At 39.0% G+C, this 15,992-nt stretch overlaps 1 protein-coding gene across 8 annotated transcripts in view; it reads right to left on the reverse strand.

Moving 5' to 3' along the window:
* The window catches only part of FTO (FTO alpha-ketoglutarate dependent dioxygenase), a 330,710-nt gene that overhangs the window by 159,126 nt on the left and 155,592 nt on the right, over positions 1 to 15,992 (reverse strand). For 7 of the 8 annotated variants that reach the window (XM_077830856.1, XM_077830857.1, XM_077830849.1 and 4 more), the window contains one exon: positions 11,088 to 11,212. In XM_077830856.1, the coding sequence (XP_077686982.1) occupies positions 11,088 to 11,212 (125 nt within the window). Of the gene's footprint in view, positions 1 to 8,758; positions 8,874 to 11,087; positions 11,213 to 15,992 lie in introns of those variants that run through there. The other variant, XM_077830852.1, reaches the window with a different exon arrangement.

A 15,992-nucleotide genomic window follows, 5' to 3' on the forward strand; every position in this document is an offset into this window, starting at 1 on the left:
AATTATTTTCGGTCCATCTCCATCTGTGTTTATGATTTTGCAATTCTTTTTCTAGATGACACCAGAGTCCTTCATTAATATTCTTTAATAAGCTTTTTGCCCATGCATTATTTCTGCTTCATCACCAACCCAGGTTAGGTAATTCCTAGTACACTCAATATGGTAATATGAAACTTTTCAATGGTATTGCAACTCAGGAGCATATTTGTTAGTAATTCAAAGGTATTGCTTTCCTTCTAAAGGTTTCCTTTTGTAGGCATAGATCCCAGTAAGTTTCAGTGGTTTACAAAGTATTTTTCTTTCTACTACCACCCTATAATCCCTAAATTGTTTTCTCATTCATGGTCTATAGACATTCCCTACATGTCATTAGGGCCATGGATATGAAAACAATACAGCTTATGTAAGAGGTCCCTTAGTCCTTATCTTTTTAAAATAACATATCTAACCATAAACTGTGCAAATGTTAGAAAGATGCCATCTTTGCAGCTACAGACTATATTTCTAAAGACTTCTTTCCAGTTCGTCTCATTCCCCTTAGCCTGAGACCCAGCCTCTGGTCTCCAGACAAAATTTGCCTCCCTTCCTGTCCACTATTGCTGACATGGTCCTGCAATCTGTAACATGGCTATCAGCAGTATATGTGTGATAAATGTGTAAATCTGCACATATTTATACCCACACATTTTTAAATACATGTAAAGTTCTTTATGAAGAAGACTACAGACGGGTGTCCTCTCTTCATATGGAAGGTAAAGAGCAGGTAATAATACTGCAAGTCCCTCACTCGTTGGAAAAATAACTTGTCACAACCCTGGCATGGAGAAATCACTTCTCCTGTTGAGGACATATTGTTCTGTTGCTATGTCCATTTGATTTTTGGCTTCTCTTAAAACATCAGCAAAGGTATAAATTAGTGTCTGTTGTGATAGTGGCATTATATTAAATACACACTTGCCTACTAGGACTGAAGAACCAGTGCATTTTCCATAGGCCATCAAACAGAAATCCAAAAGGAATAAACATTTTGGCACTACCAACCTGACCCACAACTGAGCTAGTAACTGGAGATGAAAGGCTTTGCTTTTCATTATTAATTCCCAACATCATGGAGTCCCATATATGTGATGAAAATTTAGTAACACACAAGATTGACACTTGAGTATCTAAGACTTAAGTCCTGTACTTGTACCTGTTCACTTACATCTTTTGGAATGGTGAGAATAGCACAGAATTTGGCTGACTGCATTTAATTTCCCCATGCTATCCCACAATTTTTCCATATTAACACTATATGCTGATTTTATAACCCAGATCCTCAAAGTTCAAATAGTTTTATACTACATAAAGCTGAATTTAATACAATAACAACTATAATAACATTAACAACAAAGTCCCCATAGGATAAGGCACCAGTTCTTGGAGAGAAAAGGTAGTTCCATCTCTAACCTCATTTAATCCCAAACTTATATTTTTAAGACAAAGTTTCAGTTTGTACTAAATTTGTGAGCTGGTTTTATGGAGATATCAGGTTTTGAGGCATAAAGGACATTCTGCTAAGAGTAGAGGAAAATAAGAAACCTCAATGGATAGTTTCAAAATACACCTATGACATTCTTTCATTCACTGGGCCAGTCATTCCACATTCCTAGCTCAAAACGCCAGTTCTTTAGCTGGAGAGCAACAGACAACAGTTCCATATACACACGCACACTCCTGCTTTTCGCCTCCTCTTCTGCCTCTAGCAGACACCATTGTCTGTAGCAAGAAGGATGACAGCTGATGCTAATGCCACTTTGTGGTTCAGCTGTCAGATGATGTAGCTAACACTCTGTCTCCACAGATTATAAATTTGTCACCTCTGTGACATACTTGATCTCCACCATCTTGCAGCCTGAAAACCCCATAACAACTGAATTCAGATCTGCAAGTGGTAGTGAGTAAACTGTTGCCAAATCACTGGAAAAACAGCACTATCTATTTTCCTTGCCTTGCAATCATGAAATCTTATAAATAAGGAATGGTCACTAGTGCTGACTTCAAAGCCTTGTCCAGATGAACTGAATTCAGACCAACATATAATATTACAATATTTTATTAACAGGGAATTATAGGTATTTTTCCATCATAAAATAAGCATCAAGTGCACTCCATAAAACTGCAGCAATTTCAACAAATTCTCTATTAGGGAAAAAGTGGGCTGTCTGAATCACCAACACTGCTTTTTTGGCTTGGAAACTTTAATCATACTGTAATGAGGGCTAAATCTGTGTCACTTGCCAGGCAATTGGATCTCTCTTTGAAGACCTGGCAGACACCCATAAAGCGGGTATGAAATCAAACGAAAAGTGTCAACTAAGATTTCTATGTGACTATATGATTTCTGTTTAAATTTGGGGTATTATGTCTGTTAATGCTACTCATGAGCATGGCTTCTAAGTTCTAAAATTGAAATAAAGTGATCAAGTGGCTTCAGAGCAAACAATTTGTACAGTTTGCTGTAATGAAAGAGCCTGCAAAACTCATAAAAAACAGAGTACGTAACTGGGACTCAAGTTTTGTGACAAACTTTTACAATGGACATCTCTAAAATGCCATACAATGTGAGTCCTCTCAATGAATTTTATACTGAATCTATAAGGTTCTTTTCATCAACTGAAGTTTTTCATGAACTGATTGTATCACGAGGCAGAAAGCAGCGTTATTTGTAAATATCCACAGCTTTTAGACGCAAAGTCTTTTCAAGGTTAGAGAGTCAAGATAGTTTCAAAGAAAAAAAAATCATGGCTCTTAAACAGCAGTATTTAATCAAGCATCATTTCCATTGTTCTTTAGAGTACTGGCATCTACTGATACCAAGCGTGGCTGGTTCAAAGGCTTTTGAATAAAAAAAACACAAGTGAAAGACTAAAGCAGAAAACAGGAAGGGTCACAAGAAGCAAAAGAGCTGGCAATAACCAACCAAAGAGATGGCAAAGGTCACCAGGGACAGATGATCCTCAAACACAACATGAAGAGGACTGACACCTTCACTAAGGTCTCAGAGTTTTGTACATTCGTTTAAAGGCTGTAAGTTTGGACTTTCAATCTTCTCTACAGAGTTTTCATGATGTACGTACAATATGCACTGCCACAGTGTCCATAACACAAAATACCTTTGCCTTAAAATAAGTGATATTAAGAAAACTATGCTTTCCACAAGTTTGCTTTCTGATACATAGTGAAGACTTGAAAGTTTTGCTTCTTTTTAATAAAAAATAAGTCAAGTCTGCTCTTCCTTTACTTTTCTTGGAGATTTGTTAGTCACAGTATCCAAAATGGTGAATATGACTTGTTCTTGTGCACACTTGCAGGTAACACTTCTTCAGCAGCAGTTCAACAGCTCCTGATACTGACATACATTGTCAGCACTGGATTATTTTTGTAGTATAGACAAGCCTATTGTCAGAATGAGCTCTTAATTTAAGAAGTAGGAGTCTGAATTCCTATAAAGAGAGATGTTCTTCTACCTGTGTTAGTTAAACAGGCATTAATGAAAACAAACAAAAATTAAGAGTTTTAAATAATCTGAATACAAATCTCCCTTGTATTCATTTAGTTTTGTGTCTTTGGTACTTGAGAACTATTCATCTTGGATACTTAAATAGCTCCTATTACTGTATCTGAGCAACTCACAATATAAATTTAATATATTTATTCTCACATCATATCTGTGCGGTACAGGAATGTTATTTTAATTTTACAGATGGGAAACTAAGGCTGGGAGAAACTAAGGGCCAGATATTTGAGATAATCCTTTTGAAATTCCTGCGCAGCATCTGTAGGCACATAAATACCTTTCAAAATCTGTTCTGGTCCTAAGTGATTTGCCCAAAGTCACACAGGAAGCCTGTGGCAAAAGAGGGACTCCCTGGGACTCCCAAGGCCTAGGCTAATGCCCTAACCAGTGGACCGTATTTCAGGGTTTGAATCTTTAGATCCACAATACAGGCCTCTACCACTTGAGCTAACAGAGTAACTACTAGTTCTCTGTCCTTCCAGAGGGTCTTCCTGGGTAGACAAGATCTGAAATGCTAATGTAAAAAAGAAGCAGGAAAAAAAGAAAACCTTTAGGACCTTCTTCATATGTCATGAACCAACAAAATAAGCCAAATCTTCCCACTCATCCCTCAGCCTCCTTGGAAGGTCACTGTCAACATAGACAACACTTACTGAATGTCAGCTTTCCATTATTATTTTTATTACTGTAATGCTTATGAGCCCCAGTCATGGACCAGGAATCCCTTTGTGCTAGATGCTGTACAAACATAGAACAAAAGACAGGCCCTGCCCCAAAGAGTTTACAATCTAAGTATTTCTATTAATCTAAATATTTCTGATGTCACTAATGCAGAATGATCAACAGCCAAGTAACTCCAGTGTAGTGTGAGGTAAATTTGTTTCAAATTAATGGCATACCTTGGAAGAAAGTAAGTAGAGTTACGATGATTCTGATTTAACATTTGCATGTAGTGCCATAGGCATTGACTAGCCAGTCAAGTGGGACCATTTCTAGAACCCCATTTCTTCTGTTTCCTGTTACAACAAGCATGGAAAGTGAAGGTGAAGGGGGGAGGGACCATTTTTCAGACTCAGACCAGCTGTATGACAACTAGTATCTGGTTATAGTCTCTTCTGAGATCTCATTTCGGGCAAACATGTCATCAGCTGATACGGCCCTGACTGTTGGGTCTATTCATTGACCAAGAACATTGCTTAATGCAAGGTCAGTAGCTAATAATGACTATGGATTCATAAATTAATCATGAGTGAGGCCTCCAAATGTGCTTTTAGAACCAAGACCTGGGTAAATAATTTGGCTTGCCCTTTGTTAGCTCAGCTCTGTCTAAATTGGTAGCTGGTATAATACCAGCCAAGAGAAACCAGGAGATAATGTAATCAAAGAATCACATAAATCTGGAAGAGACATCAAGAGGACAATTGGTGCTTCCCTCGGTGCTGAGGCAGGACTGGCATGTAATATCCTTACTTCAGCTGTAGGTAGTACCCAATTTCAAAACCACATTCATCCTTGTTTGAGAGTTTAGAATACGGTTAAAATGGCAAAAGTTGTAGTGTACAGCACTTCATAATTCCAGTCTGAGCTAACTGAGTTTCTGACCCACCTGGTCTTGGAGACACCCAGACTTATTGTTCTGGATGAATTTAGTGTTCGAGCACACAGGAGCTCTTCTGGGTTGGCCTGGAATTTTATGGATGCCTTGAAAACCAAGGACCTACATAAAAAGCCTTCAGGCACTACACAAAAACTTGGATCACATTTCTGGGTGGGATTTGGTGGTTAATAGCGGGTAAAAATAAAATCTCTGTCACAGTCAGATCATCACATCCCTCATATTGGCATCCGGCTCACTACTGATCCTTTGGGAGTGGAGGACCTATTTCATTGGTGCATCCATGGAGATCAGCAGCAAATGGGGTTCAGATTTTTCTCTCAGTAACCTCATAGGACATTATGATAATCTTTTGTTTTTAACTATTGATATGATCACAATGAATCTCAACTTTCTTTCTAAGTTTTGGCCTGTCTTACTTATTCTGGTTCCAGTTGGAATGTGGGAAAGTCAATGGGTTGCCTGTGAGATGAACTCGCATTTCTCAAGGCTTGTAAAATTAAGCAGAAAGGTAAAGTAATGAAGAATGGAGGGCTCTGATATGAGGGGAAATATAAAAAATGGAAAAATGAGGATGCTCTTCTAAGTTAAGAGAAACTCTTCCATCTCTAGACTTTTAAGCTGAAAGATGAGGTAAAATCACATGTTCACTTGGACAGGTCAAAAAAGGGATGAGTCAAAGGGGGTCAAAAATATATGACCAGTTGAGGATAAAAGTGATAGGTCTTAAAAGGATAGGAAAGAGTGGGCCCATAGTTTGGAATAAGATAAATGAGAACAACAAGGAAGAAAGAACTTTGCTTAGCAGAAATAAGTAGATAATGAGCTACGTGGAAGAACAGGCCAAAGCAAAACCCAAAGTGAACCCCATGAAGTATAGAATCAGAGATGACTGAAAAAATGAGAGGGGGCAACTTCTCCAAGTACTTTACTAATACACAGAAAGAAGAGATAGGGTGTGAGTGTCAGGATAAGAAACAGTTTTTTGTTTGTATTTGCTTTTTGAGGAGCTAGACTGTGACAAATTTAGTAGAAATGGGAGGACAGTGGAAGCCAAAAAACTTATTGGCAATAGTTGCATAACAAAAACCTTATACTATCTAAAAGGGGTGGTGTGTGTAAAGTAACAAATGTAAAGATACTCTTATACAGTGACCTATCTACCAAATGTTAGTTGTATTATCGTCCCATAAAACAGATTTTCTCACTGTATTATTTCAATGAGCCAAGGAACTTGGATTTAAGCTATTAATTCTTAAAACAAGATTTAATCAGTTAACACTTCTCTGCTATGTTTGTTGCACGAACCAAAGGAATTCCTTGTTTACTTTAGTCCTTATTCCTTATAAAACCTTTATTCTGATTTCACTCAGTCAAAACTGTTATTAAAGTACGGACGTCAGGATTTGGCTGAGTATTACTTTTTTTAAAAGTAAACAGAAAACATCCTAAACAATTTTACTTTCCCCACAATCAGACTTGTAATTTCATTATGTTCCTCTCCCCAACCACTGGACAGCACAGTTCCAGATTCTAGTCTGAGGTTATTGCAGATTTCACTGCGGTAAACTAATCAATATCTGACTCTCAATATTACACCTTTAAACACAAGCAGATTTTCAGTGAAAAGGATTGATTTCAACAATTAACTTAATAATTACAAAAACAAACAAAATTTTACCAGAAATTAATGATATTAAAGTATGAGAGGACACAATTAATCTTTGTTTTGTATATCAAACCTATTGCTGATTTCTTGGTGACAATTTGGTAACAAATGTGTTCATTCACAAAATGTTGCAAAATGAACCCTAAAAACTAACAGAGGCACAAAAAGCAAGACAAACAAATCTTTAAGAAAACATAGTATAGAAAAGATCTATGATATCAATAAGATTTAGAAGAGGAATGAAAGGCATGGATTTTTATTCAGACTATCATACATTTCTCCTGTGCATTTCTAGGACATGAAAGGTGTTAACACCCACTTCTACAATTTCAAACAAATATTTTTCAAGCAAATATTATTACATGGCATAATTTTGCGACTTTACTTCTTATTCCATCTTCATCGTAAATGTGTCTTGAACTCTATGCTCATATTTGAAAACAACAACAACATTATTAAAGTATTAAGAATGTCCTAAAAAATGAATCAGGTGCAGTTCTTGGATTGTACTTTCCCCCACTTTGGTCTCACTTTTCAAATGATAATTTCTTCCATGGTCACCATTAAATCTTAATCTATTCCAGCTCTCCGCATGGGTCAATGATTCTATATGTACTGTGCTTATTTTAAAATGTTTCTCTTTTGTAAAAAAAAAAAAAAAAAAAAAAAAAAAAGAGAGAGAGAGAGAATGCAAGCGCTGTCTAAATCCAGATGGGTAACTTCACACTTCATTTATCAAACCCAATACATTAGACTCTGCCCTCTCTTGCCCACTATGCAGTTAAACATCCATATCATTCAGTAATAATTTTCATTATCACATGGTGAACCCAAAAAACCTGCACCAGTTTGCATGGTCAGTTCAAAATTCACAGCTGTTCTCTTTAGCCTCTGCTCACTACAGTAGAAGCTAAGGTTCCGCCTGCTTTATTAGCTGAAGACTGACCTTTTGTAAGCTGAGGTCAAGAAGGGGTCAGTTCAAAGGGCTTGAGCAGCTCTTTAACAGCTATAACAACCTGTCCATCAGACACTATCAAGCAGTATAAACAAATATGAGCCTTTAGAAACTCTGGGTCATTTCTGTTAACACTTACAGCACATTCACATAGTTCTACCTGAGATATTTTGGATCACTACCACTCTATATAGATTAATTTGTATCCCTGAAAGACCTGCTTGGATAGCATTGTCTAGGGGTTACCAGTATGCAAAGTGGCAGGTCATAATACTCAGCCTACTACTGTGTGATCTGAACTGTTGTGCTGTAACACAAACTCATTGTGTAATTTCAGCCAGTCATTATGCAGAAACACTGGCATAGCCAGAAGCAAAATCCACAGGGACATGATTTGTCTGATTAAGACAGAAATTCATGTTAGTGAAAATCCTGATACTTCTGCGAGGAAGACTCACCGGCCTGTAAAAGCACAATCCCCTTAGAGCTGTGTTACTGTTCCAACCATGTATTTCTTTTTATTATTTTTTTTTTAAATTAAGGTATCAGTGCCACAAGTGAACCTGCTGAAACAACAGAATGGCTACATTACTCTCAGAGCACGGTAAAGTTTTTGCCAGCTAGTCTCTTAGTTGACCTAAATTTCTTCAAGTTGTACTGTTCATAATGTGCTCTCTAATAATGTGCAATGGAAGGTAATTAGAGTCATCTGTATTTAACTTCCAGAGGGGGAAAAAAAAAATCTATTATCTAATCTAGCGGATCCCCTGATAGCCTGCTGAAAGTAAAGTACTGTAGCCTGTTGCCTGCCCTTTGACAAGTGCTAATTATTTCCTGTCCAAGCACATTTTTCTCATGTAATTCCAAAGTACGCAATAGACTGATCTCTAAAACACGGGCAGCCCCTGCGAGCACTGGGGCGGACGTTTCAGAACTTTCACCACTGCATGCTTGATGGCTCCCACAGTCACGGCTTCATTCCAGACATCTAGCTGAAGCTTTGATGAGGTAAAGTGAGGTGTATGGTAACAGTCTGTTTATGTAGATCATATGGATGAGACTCTTAGATAGGTCACTAGGATGGGAAACATCAAATGGGAAAAAAGGATTATGGTTACTTAATACTCAAGGGACACTTTCTTTCTGAGCTTTCAAGACACCATGCTCTTGAAATTTTCTTTCAGGTGTTTAGTTTTAAGGAGGCCTGCACTTTGTCTGCTTCTAAGCTTTCTCACCACCATCCCCCAAAGTACTTTAGCATTTTTGTGTCAGAGACTAGACTTTGTCTGCCACACCAGTGCTGGCTCCAGCTTCTGATTAAATTGTTAGTTGTAAGCAAAGGCCAGAAACAATGTAACCAGAGTCCTTTCAAAACAAGTAATTTTTTGTTGTGATCCCTGATGATCTGGTATATTAGAAAATTATTGTTAAACTAAATGGACCCTAAGACGACATGTCAGTCATCACAACCGTTTATTCTTTCCCTGTCTCTAGAAAGCTCTCTATTTTGTTTAACATAGAAGAGTGGAGAGTTCCAGGTGAAGAAAAGCCCTTAGAGATCTCTCCAGCTAATGACATCCCCGTCCCGCAACTCATTTGGTTTAATTTAATAAGACAAATGATGCAGAATCAGAGACTTTAAAAAACATCCAGGAGATTCTTTGGAAAGCAGGAAACTAAATCGAGAAGTGAGTGACATAACATGAGGAATTTGCAAACTACTCTTAGATAGGTATTTTTCATTCTGAGACCTCTTCGGATTAATATCATAATACCAACTCCCTACCCACTAGAAGAAACCTTACTAGACAAGGTCGCTAATTTGTTCCAATAATTGTTCCTCTGTTGTAGTGCTCAGTCCCTTGAGTTTTTGAAGCGTTTCAAGAGCCCATGCAGTGTAGCAATATTGAGAACAGCAAATCCAATCAAGCGTCAGGTTTAGCAGCCTCTACTGACTTTTTGAAGTAACGGAGGTCAAATCTACAGAACTTTCAGCATCCATATGAAGCACCATAGTAAGGGTACAACAGAATTCTCTTAACTGGCACACACCACTGGAAACAAATTCACACCAATGAAGCAATTACCCTGAATACCACAATTGTCACAATAATACATACATTAGGCCAAAGTTTGGTCATACATGCAAATACAGGACTCCTATTGATTTTAATGGGAGATGTGTGCACATATCCAAGTGAAGAATTTGGCCCACTTTTGAAGTAGGTCTTTTTATTTATTTAATCGGTTGTCTTAAAAACAAGAAAAAACAAGAGATTATTAAAGCATGTATACATCTGCAGCTTTTAGAATAGTAAAGTAAAATGGACTCATTTAGCAGCCATTACCAATGCAGGAGAGTGGAATGAAGAAAGCAAGGCGGCACGCAGTGGAAATTTACTCTAGTAAACACCAAATCACATCTGCTATAAACAGGTTTTCGAACAAGAACAGGCACAGCATTTCAAACAGGCTAAGAATATCATTTATCGATAGTCACTGAAATGCATCCCACTGAATATGTTCCTAGGCATTTATCACAATTAAAGGAACACTGTCAACTAAAAATTTAGGCAATTTAAAAAATGTGTTAAAAGTAGTTTCAGTTACTGAATGCATCATGGAACCCCCTTACCCATTTTTGTCATTCGGCTGAATCAGTAAAACTGCCTATACACAAAGTGTTGCCAAATGCAAAAAACAAGCCATCTGAATGGGAAAAAATGGAGGATTCTCCCTCAGCTTTTTTCAGATATTGACTGTGATTCTGTAAACAGACTTGCCCATGTGGGGTCCCACAGATGTTATCTGAACTTTGTGTGGTTGTAAGCATCCACACTGACACATCTAAAGGCAGAGTTTGTACCACAGCACTGTTCTGTTCAGGCTCTTATTCTGAGCCTATCACAACCATGAGACATTAGCAAGTATTATTTGTAACAATAGTAGGGAAAATCTTTTCAGACAAAGTGTGATTAAATTGACAGCATCCTTTAAATGGGCATGCTGTTTATCAGGGTATCAACTGAATAGATTGCTGTATCAAGATAGTAATACAACATCACGCTGTTAAATTAACTGTGAAATCATATATAGTAACGTTTGACTATTTAATCCATACAGAAATGTAACTGGAAAAGCAAACAGTAAAACTCTTTTTTAAAAAGACTTGCCCAGCTGTTCCCCCCCCCTCCCATGTGCGTCTTTATGAGAATAGTTGATCATGTGTTTTTTTGTTTTTTTTTATTTCAAGGTCTCACTATATTTTCCTTTTCCTTAGGGCTCTCACCTTGCGGTCCATTCTTTGCGTAGCTCTTGTCGCTCAGTAAGAAGTGGCAAGAAGCAGCTGATGATTTCATTCCTTTGTTCCATGGTTCGTTCCCCTTTTCCAACTTCACAGAGCACCAGGCTTGTCTTAAAGGAAAAAAAAACATAAAAAATTATAATCCAAAAAAGCATAAAATTAATAAAAAGCCCATAAGCAAATAAGGACAGTAAATCAATGTTTTTTTTTATTACAGTTGCTCTCGTGACAAATCAATACAGTAAATGATGGTCAAAAATGGCCAGCATATATTTGGTATTTAATCAATGTACATGGCACATAAGGTAAACCTTAAAGCTTCATTGCCTTAAGTAACCCAACAATATATTGCGCATTCTAGCTCTCATTTTCTCAAGACATGATTCCTTTTCTTTTGTGCTTTCTTGTATAAATAATTATTAGAAGTTATTTTACTAATACAATTTTTTTCTTTAATGTTTGCAGAGTAACACTGAATTGTTTTTTTCCCTGACTCCTGGTACAATCTCTCTGTACTATATCTTTGTACAGAGAATTTCTATTGTTAGTGCTACTGTTATTTTTTCCCCTTTTTCTCTTTTCTGTTGAATACTCACGTTTCAAGGAAGTAAACAATCAAACAATTTTTTTCAGTTTCTGAAATGAACTACATACAGTCAGAAAGTATAAATGCAATGAAATTCAGTCATCCTTGGACCAAGATAAACATTCACCCCAGAGATCATATTACACTTCAGTTTGTGGCAGTCTTATTCTATAGCTATGAATACAATGCAGTGTTTTCTTCATTGCCACGTTTATTCAGCATAACCTTAAGCAAGACCTGGTCTACTCTGCCATACAACAAATTCAAATTCCACTCTGTAGTTCCACAGCAGAAAACCGTCAAATCCATGGTAAACTTGAATGACTGATTTTTGAAAATACATTACTCAGTCCCAGCACAAGGACTCTTGGGAGTCATGTGATTACATCAGATTGTAATCTTTCATTTAAAAAATAAATTCTGGCTCTCATGGTAATAGAGATAAGTTTGAAAACACAACTCGAGTGTAACCAAAGCAGTGATATCTGGCTGAGAGAACTTGACACAATAGCTCTAAGGAGGTAAACTGACTCATTCAGCTCAAAACCACCTTTGCTTCTCCCTTTCTTCATTTGCAATGGGAGGACCTCTGGCACTGGTGAGGCTCTGATCAGTGGTATGTGCTCACATTATTAGAAGGAACTTCTACCCTTTCATGGATGGTAACACACTTCACTTGACTTTCAAGACAAATATACCTTTTAACCCCTAAACTTTTACACTTACCTGTGCATACATGTTTAATGCTGTTTTATAGCAGGGGTTGTCAACCTTTTTTGTTCTGAGGCCTACCTCAACATGCTCTAAACACTCCATGGCCCACTGTGCCACAACAACTGATTTTCTTCATATAAAAGCCATGGATGGCGTTAGGGGGTAGCAAGCAGGCCAATTTTCTGGGGCCCTATGCCACAGGACACCCACAAAGTTACATTGCTCAGGCTTCGGCTTCAGCCCTGGGTGGCGGGGCTCAGAGCCCCAGTCTTCAGCCCCATCCGGTGGGGCTTTGGCTTTCTACCCTGGGCCCCAGTGAGTCTGACACTGGCCCTGCCTTGACGGACTCCTTGAAACCTGCTCGCGACCCACCAGCGCGCCCCAGATCCCTTGTTGAGAACCACTATTTTGTAGAATATTTTTTCTGTATATTTTAGTGCAATCAAACTACAGCCATGTCATTTATGTGGCAACACACGTCAGATCTCACAAGAAACTCAGGGATAACCTAGGTCACTGTTTGGTTCAATACTGGGAAGGTTCTGCAGGAAATGATAATGCAAGTGATCCATTAGTAGCACTCTTCTTTCTGAGTCAGTACCAAACCCATGCTTTTGCACAGGGTTTAGGGCTCTGCAGTGGTGGAAATGCAGTCTTTTGGATGAGACATAGAATCAAAGTCCTCTAAACACTCAGGTCAAATGATGCCTTTAGTAAAAGTAAGGGTGTTAACCCTTATGTCCTGGCCAAATTCCAACTTGGGTAATTACATTCTGCTACCTAAACTACTCTACAATTACATTTTCATTTCACTCTAGGATGCAGCTTTATTGTGGCAATTTAGGAGTAATTTAATTTTTACTGAGAGGGTAAGTATAAATGTCATTTGGAAATATGAAAGTTCTACATGCCAAGTTTCGCACTAATACCCCAAGTAACTCCACTGACTTCAAGAGGATTGGACTGAGGTTTACGTCTACTCAGAGATTGGCACTATGAGTGTGTTTCAGTGGTGTTTCTGTCAATGAAGAAAACGTAGTTATCATCATAATCTGCACTTCTGCAGCAGATTTCATTTCAGAGTCTCAAAATGCTTCACATACATTTAAACCTTACAATGCCTGATGAGATACAAATGCTACTAGCTCTGGGGTGAAACAGAACTATTAAGCAGCATGCACCAACACTACACAGCAGTTCAGCTTACTTCTTATCTAAGACCACTGAAGTCAATCAAGTCACCTGGGGCCTGAGTGTAGGATATAGTATACAGTGTTTATATGTTTCTGAAAGATATGTTCTGTTTGCTCTTGTAGTAAAAATTTCCAAATTGTAACAACAAAGCAGTAGCCTAGGGTGAAAGGAAAATGTAAAATACCCTCCTTTTTTGCAAGAATGTCATACTTGCAAGGTATTTTCTACATATACCTTATTTTAGGATTTATTTTTAAGAGAGATTAGAAAGGATCCAATGCACCCTGACTGATAAAGGTCAAAGGTTCAAGAAACTTGGTCAAAGATGTTATCAGCTGGGAAAGCCATTTCCTCACATCAACACTGATAAAAATCCATCAAAAACCCAGCCGATACCACCCCTGTTTTAAAGGGCAGGGACAGCCTTCTATTGAACATTCCTATAGTTGCACATCCCATCAAAGAAAGGTTGACCCTGTGTCTTCATTCATTTAATCATCTTTAATGACAGATAATTGTCTACTGAGGCCCCTTTTCTCCGATGCTGAGTGAAGCCTTTACATTTCTAAACTGAACTCAACACTGGCTCAGGTTTTTTTCAAAACACTTGGGACTATAGGGCAGGAGAATAAACAAACAGTGCAAGCAGTCCTATGACCTGCCTTATCTCATCCTTCTGTTAGCAGAGGGTTTTGAGGGTGCTAATGTTTACGAATTGTTGAAACTTTCTTTCCTCTGTTTCCTGAACTTGCGAAAACATATCCTGGACAACCTCAGCAAAGAGATAACACAAACTGCATCTCACTTGCTTGGGAAGTCACTGGCTCTCTTACTGGGTGGGGTGTCTTTTTATTGCATTATTAGTGCTTTGGATTGCTCTCCCCTATTTTTACACTAGGGGCCACTTATACGAATAGATAGGGCTTTCTTAGATAATTGCCAAAATGATCCAGCTTTTAAAAAGAAATGGGCCAGATGCTCAGCTGGTGCAAATCAACATACCTCCATCAACTTCTCTAGAACTATGCCAGTTCACACCAGCTGACAACCTTGCCATCTGTGTTAAATTAGTGATTGAGTTTAGCAATTACGCCCTTTGCCTATATCCTGGTAAGAAGGCAGAGTTGGAGGAAAAGCTCTGCTGACCTAAAAGGTAGTAGCTACCAAAGCTATTCCCTCAGACATGCATACTACAGTGAGATTTTGATAGTAAAATCCTCCTCCTCCACCAGTCCCTACTAATAAAATCAAACAACAACAATATAGCATTGGATAAAACTGTGTTATAACCATGCCCTGATCTTTACCTTTGATAAGCATTCATAATTATATATATTTCTACCAGTCTTAACACAGCTAAACTTCGGCTTCTGACATGGTTATAACAACATATTTAATACGATCCAAATAGGGTTGCCAACTGTCTAATTACACAAACACCCTTGCCCTGCCCCTTCTCCGAGGCCCCGCCCCACTCGCTCCATTACTCTCTCCCCCCCACCCTCACTCACTTGCACTGGGCTGGAGCAGGGGATTGGAGAGCAGGAGGGAGTGCAGGCTCCGGGCTTTGGCCAAGGGGTTCGGAGTGTGGGAGAGGGCTCTAGGCTGAACCTGGGGAAGGGGGTTGGGTACAGGCACTGGGAGGGAGTTTGAGTGAGGGAGGGGGCTCAGGGCTGGGGCAGGGATGCAGGACGGGGTGAAAGGTACGGGCTCCTGCCAGGCAGCGCTTACCTTGAGCAGCTCCTGGTCAGCAGCACACTGGGGCTAAGGCAGGCTCCCTGCCACTCTCGGAAGCGGCTGGCACGTCCCTGCGGCCCCTAGATGTGGGGGGTAGTGGGTCTCTGTGCGCTACCCCTGCCTGCGGACACCACCCCCACAACTCCCATTGGCTTCAGTTCCCGCCAATGGGAGCGGCAGAGACAGCACTCAGAGCCCCCTGCCCCCCACTCTCCCCAGGGGCTGCTGGGACATGTGGGCCACTTCCGGGAGTGACATAGGAAGTCTGCCTTAGCCCTGCTGTGCCGCAGACTTTTAACAGCCTAAAATCTCCCGGTTTGGCTTCAGTAGCCTCCGGGAGATAGAGCTTGATTCCAGGAGGGTTGGCAACCCTACAAAAGAAGAAAGAATATTACAATATGATTGGGCCACTACCATGTTTAATCATGTTACTTGAACGAGTAGATTTCATACTTGCTTTTTTTTCTTCTAAAGCTACATATTTTTCTTCCTTGACAGACTTAACAGGGAGGTACACATATGTTTAGAAATACTGCATAGCCAGAGACATGATACCTAATATTCTGGCAAACAAATTATTCTATCAGTCTGAACTAAAGTGGCACTTGGGACTGTTTGTTTCTTGGTCCCACTTTATTTGGCCAACAAATGCACTTTTC

The sequence above is a fragment of the Eretmochelys imbricata genome, chromosome 12 (genome assembly GCF_965152235.1).
Source record: "Eretmochelys imbricata isolate rEreImb1 chromosome 12, rEreImb1.hap1, whole genome shotgun sequence".
Classification (NCBI taxonomy): domain Eukaryota; kingdom Metazoa; phylum Chordata; order Testudines; family Cheloniidae; genus Eretmochelys; species Eretmochelys imbricata.